The sequence below is a fragment of the Ovis canadensis genome, chromosome 12, assembly GCF_042477335.2.
Source record: "Ovis canadensis isolate MfBH-ARS-UI-01 breed Bighorn chromosome 12, ARS-UI_OviCan_v2, whole genome shotgun sequence".
In the NCBI taxonomy this organism is placed as follows: domain Eukaryota; kingdom Metazoa; phylum Chordata; class Mammalia; order Artiodactyla; family Bovidae; genus Ovis; species Ovis canadensis.
In genome coordinates this window covers 37,689,926-37,695,925 of record NC_091256.1, presented here as the reverse complement: position 1 = coordinate 37,695,925, position 6,000 = coordinate 37,689,926, and the positions used below count along the sequence as shown (strand labels likewise).

The 6,000-nt window shown below is 43.5% G+C and overlaps 1 protein-coding gene across 4 annotated transcripts in view; it reads left to right on the top strand.

Moving 5' to 3' along the window:
• Positions 1-226: 226 nt before the first annotated feature.
• Positions 227-6,000, top strand: part of TP53BP2 (tumor protein p53 binding protein 2) — a 67,530-nt gene continuing 61,756 nt past the window's right edge. For 2 of the 4 annotated variants that reach the window (XM_069544647.1, XM_069544643.1), the window contains exon 1: positions 227-651. In XM_069544647.1, the coding sequence (XP_069400748.1) occupies positions 625-651 (27 nt within the window). In that variant the 5' untranslated portion in view covers positions 227-624. The remainder of the gene's footprint in view (positions 652-6,000) is intronic. The other 2 variants (XM_069544648.1, XM_069544646.1) reach the window with 1 other exon arrangement.

Sequence of the window (6,000 nt, the reverse complement as noted above, 5' to 3'; positions counted from 1 at the left end):
GAAAGTGACGGCCGCAGCAACCCGGGGGGTCGTCCGGCGCTTTCGTTATTTTGCCTTCCAGAGGCGGCCTCACAATCCCCGGCTCCTCCTGCGGGCGCGCGCGCGCTCCGGCGGCTCCGCCGCGCGCGCCCCCGGCAACTTGTCATCCCGAAGGCAAATAAAGGCGGCGCGGCCCCGCCGCCCCGGGCGCGCGCCCGCCCCCTGGCCTCCCTCCCGCCGCGGGCCCGCGCAGGCGCGCGCCGCCTCCCCTCCCCCACTCCGCCTCGCGCGCGGCGGGCGGGGCCCCGCGCGGGGGGCGGAGCCGGCGCGGGCTCGGCGGGGGCCAGGCCCGGGGATTAGTTGGTTTCGGAGCCGAGGAGGGAGCCCGGGCCGTGGCGAGCGCCGAGCAGACAAAGCCACGTACGGGGGGGCCCGGCCGGAGGTGGGCTCGGGGCTCGCTGGCGCCCCAGCCCGCACTGAGAGCTCTGGGGACCCGCACGCCGCCCCGCCACCCGCCACCTCTTTGCAACAGGTCCGGCGCCTTCGGGCGGCCTCCCTCTGCGCTCCCCTCCCCCGCACCGTGCGACCCCCACACTCCGGGGTGCCTCCGCCTGGCTCCCGGCCGTCATCTCGCCACCAGCTTCGATGCGGTTCGGGTCCAAAATGATGCCGGTAAGCGGACGGGCGGTAGGGGCCGGGACCGGAAGTGTGCGGGGTCGCGGGCAGGGGTCTGGTGCGAGTCTTCGTGCGGGTCCTGAGCAGAGCGTGGGGATGGCGGCGGCGGGGGGGACTGAGTCCGCGTCGCGGGTGGTCCGTGCATAGCTCACCTCCCGCGAGCGGCTCCATCCTCCAGACTCCCCACCCCACGCTCCCGCGTGCGGGATCGGGGAGACCCTCACCGAGGGTAGGGGTCCCAGCAACTGCTCCCGAGGCGGTGCGGCAGCCATTCTAAACTTTTCTTTTTCTCTCTGGCTGGGTCCTGACTTTTTTTGCAGTTCGTGAAGGTCAAGAACAAGGGAACCGGGAATCTTATTTGCTTTGTCTTAAAAAAAAAAACAACAAAAAACAACTTCAAGTTGGCGTGAAATACACATACCGAAAAGCGTACCTTTGTTTTTAGTTGAATTTCGATCTTGATATCGGTGATGGCCAACTCACTGTTTTTATCTGGGAACTGATTTTAATAAACGCAGCCTCAAAGTTTTTGATAGCAGTAAAAACGCATTTGCCTGGCTCCCACCGTTTCCACAGCTTGTTTAGCGAGCCCTCGGAGAAGGTTAGTGAGTTCTTTAGAGACTCCGTAGGCTTTCGACGTGTCCACCAGGCCACACAGGTGAAAAACAGGTTTGAGACATTTGAAATGCCCTTTTTCTTCAACAGTCGCAGAAGCTGGAGGGTTGCAGTGGCTTATGCAGATTTCAGTAGAGTGTTTCCTCGAGGAAATTGTACTTTACATTTCTGCCACTGAAGCAGGATTGATTATCTTGCAGTCCAGCGATGTTTTATTATGGCTTCATTTGTGGAAACAAAGAAATGACTTTTCTTTTACTTTTATAGAGTCTGTGGAACGAGTGAGGACAAATTTTGTGTATATGCAGTCACAGATGCAGAATATACTATCTTCTGGCCCCTTTGCTTGTGTTGTGGGAGGGTTTCTTAAACTTTCACATACTGGACACGTTTGATTTATTGGTTTTGATAATTCAGTTTAGATGGTTTGGGATATTTTGTCCTGCCAGGATTCAGAGAATTTGAAAGTGTTAATAGCATTATGTGTCCTTTTTAAGTTTGATACCTGGTTGTGAAGTTAGGTTTGTGATGTGAATGACCAATATTTAAAACATGGAGAAGGGTGAGGGATTTTGTCATTAAAATGTTTTATCCCTTGTATTTACATTTCCTTGCCTAAAAATAACTTTTGCAGTTTGTGATTTTTTTCCCTAAAAATAGGAGCAAGACCAGTGTTAGTTGTTGGCGGTATGATTTTCTTAAAGATCAGTTGTATGTTTAAGGTATTCTTTGGCCTTTATTAATGCTTATGAAAGTTTTCCTTCTTGCATACCAGATCATCACAATATATAGAAAGTTATATAGCTCTTTAGGCTATTGCCTTTCCTAATGTCAGTAGAATCTTTTTTAAAAAAGATTTATTTGTCCTAGACTGTGCCGGGTCTTCCTTGCTGCAGGCGGACTTTGTCTAGTTGCCGGGAGTGAGGGCCACTCTTCGTTGTGGTGCACAGGCTTCTCATTGCAGTGACTTCTCTTGTTGTGGAGCACAGCCCCTGGAGTGCTGCCTCAGTAGCTGTGGCACACGGACTTTGCTGCTCCTTGGCATGTGGGATCTTCCTGGACCAGGGATTGAACTCATGGCCCCTGAATGGCAGGCAGATTCTTAACCATTGGGCCACCAAAGAAACCCTGTCAGTAGAATCTAACAGGACTCATGATGTGGTGGCATGTGCAGTATTTGCTCAGCTCCTGCTTGTGACCATAGCCTCTTTTCTTTTTAGTGTTTTGTTTCACCATCTGTAAAACGGGGATTTCAGTAGTAGTACCTAGCTTTAGGATGTTTGAGAGGCTTAGAGTTATTGTTTATGAAACAGTGCCTCCTTGCCTCTCTTGGGATAGTTGCTAGGTAAGAACTTCTCCTGAATTTGCAATATTGGTTAGGTTAAACTGGAGATTCTTATACTTGGGACACATAGAAAATATGAAACAAAATTTCATTTATTAACCTCATGTTATATCTTTATCCTGTAATATTTGGGATATTTGAAAATAAGACTTTTCTTAAATATATCTCTTCTCTTTAGCTTTTAATATGAATTTTTATTCCATCGTCAAGTGAGGTTTTAAATTTATTACTTTGAAAAACTCTAACCAATTTATCAAAAAAAGCACTTTGCTTAATAAGGAAAAATGGATAGTCTCAGAATGGAGACAATTACCTTGATATGCTTTCTTGTTGGGGTGAAATGTACGTAACATAAAAATGACAGTTTTAACCATTTTTAATGTACAGTTCTGTGACATTAAGAATACATTTTTAAAATTGCTTTTATAGGAATGCTGGAGATAACAACTTGCTATTTAGACTGCATTATATTAAAGTTGTGCAAATAAATTGTGTTCATGTGTTTTCTCACCAAATGGTAGAGAATCAAGTAAATTTCTTTCATGTGGGACATGAAGTGATAATTGGATCCCAAACCAGAAGAGGATGATGCGTTTTAGTAGGCTAACTAAAAATAAGTAGGCAAGTGCTGATAATCACAGTAGAGATAATGATAGGGTACTGCAGAAAAGGGTGTAATAATTACACTCATTTTGAGATACCTGCCATAGTTGGTATGTCTGGTTCTGTGATATTTCCACAACTTGGTGAGGAGAAACTGATTACCCCTTCCTACTTGACACTGTATCTTTTTCTTCATTAAAGAAACGTCATTTATAGCTTGACAGTCTGGCTGTTTAATGAGCCATTCTCATGTTGTATTTATCACCTAGAGGGAAATCATCATTAAAAGCAACATTTCTCAGCTGTTTAACATTAGTTCATATATCTTTTTTCATTACTTTTCATTTTCTGAAGCGTTGTATTCAAACAAGAATATTTTTATGAAAGAGCTTAGCTAACTCTAAAAGCATTCCCTGTTCTTTTTAGCTACAGTTTGATAAAAATTTGTTTGTACCTGCTGCTGAAAGGTAAATATAAAAAACCTGCTTACAGAACCACGCACAGTGTTCCACAGTGCATGTGGTAGGCCAGAGGACTTGAATTTGCCTGTCTCAGTGGTTGATGTCATATATGTGGCATTTCTATTCAGCTGTGATAGAAAATGAACTGTATCTGTGCTGTCCAGTGTGGTAGCCACCAGCCACCCGCAGCTACTGCACTTAAAATGGGACTAATGAGACCAAGGAATTGAATTTTTTTAAAAAATTTAATTTTAATTACTTCTGAATAGCCACATATGCCTGGTGGCCACTGACTGTATCGACAGGGCAGTCAGTTTGATGAAGGGGCACAAAGGAGCATTTTACATTTGAATCCCATATTTGCAGCTTCACATTTACATTAATACTTTAAATGAAATTGTAATGGGTCATTTATCCCTAATGACTTGGAGAATGGGTTTTCTGATTATTTAACTTAGTGTTCTGTTTAAATGAATTTCACCACAAAACCCTAATGTGGATAATATTTTGGAGAAAATAATAGCATATTTTAAAGAGCTCAGTTGAACTAATCATGATTTATTTTTAGGTTTATGGCATTTTATCTTTCGATGCTACAGAGGTATCATAGTTACGCCTAGCTATTTCATTATGCTGTGAAATATCGTCTGATTATTAGAACTTACAATTTTGGAAGTCTGGGACCAAAAAAATGGGATATTGCAGTAGCTCCTTTAGAAGTCTGATTCTTGGTCAGTTGGATTTATGTATTTCTAAAGGCAGCTTAGCTCCCCAGCCTCAGAGCTTAACTTCTGCTGAAATACGTGTATTATTTTCATGTTTTAAAGTATTATTTGTACTATATATTGGTTTTATTTGCATATACTTTCCCAAACTGAAATTGTGTTTTGAAATGACAAACCTTTCAAGTTATAGCATTGGAACATTGTATTACTATGATTATACCATGTTCTGAAAGAATTCCTGTTTGTTGTTGAGAAGTAACGTAGTCCATTAGCTTAGGTTTTATTGCAGAATAAAGTTTAAGGTAGGTTCTCTATAGAACTATAATTCTCAAAGGCTGTTAAACAGATCATCTGTTTAAAAGAAAATGTGCAAAGTATCTCACATTTCCTGTGCTGTAGTGAAATTTGTTTCTTGTGACTTATGCTACATTAATTAAAAGCCAAAAAGTATTTAACAGTTTCTGTATTTTTACCTGTTTCAGAGAAACTGGATTTAGACTTTATAAAGAACTGTAGCACAGTCATACACCTGCTTATATTTTAAAAATTAACAGGATTATCTGAGAGGGACGCAGAGGGCCATTTATTCATACACTGCTTCTAGAAAGAACTGTTTTCTCTCCCTCTTTACGTTCCCTGCCCCCCAGCAGCAGATGGTAAAAACAAGAAAACAAAATCTCTCTTTTCTGGAGCTTTTAAGGAACACTGTGGACCTTTATCTCTTGGTAATCTGCCATAGTCTGTGAGACTTCTTAAAAAGTCTTTCTAAAGTGAACTTAACACTGAGCCATTCTTGCAGCTCATGTGAGGTCCAGCCTCTTTATAGTTCAGATAGGGTAACAGTGTACCAATACACGTTGGTATGATTTCCATCATGTACCATAAACCTCTGAATCAACCTGAATATTCATTGGAAGGACTGACGGTGAAGCTCCAATACTTTGGCCACCTGATGTGAAGAGCCGACTCATTGGAAAAGACCCTGATGCTGGGGAAGATTGAGGGCAGGAGAAGGGGACAACAGAGGATGAGTTGGTTGGATGGCATCACCAACTCAATGGACATGAGTTTGAGTGCACTCTGGAGATAGTGAAGGACGGGGAAGCCTGGCATGCTGCAGTCCATGGGGTTGCAGAGTTAGACACGACTGAGCGATTAAACAACAGCTCTGTAAACCCCTCACCAGCCTTTTCTATTACAAGTACTGCAAAGAACATGAAGAGTGAGATAGAAGAATTCAGGAATCCAGAGAGTTCTTTTCAGCTCATGCCACTTTTTCAAGTCAAACATTATTTAAATATTTCTCTTTTTTTCACGGTACTGAAGCAGGTACTGAACAGAACATTTTCTTTTAATCAGATGTCATTGAGAAAAGCAAAAACATGACCGACCTTGTGAGAGGTATACTTAGGCTGGAGTGGTAGGTGTGACAGTAAAACTTTTCATCTTGTTGGGGAGAGCTGAGAAGTCTTAGTCATTAGGAGAGCCTTCAGGAGCACTGAACATTAGGACGCAGTGATTCTGCATACTCTCTTATCAGAGGAAAACTCTCTTATCGAAGAAATGCAAATTCTCAACATAGTTAGAGCCTGGGTAG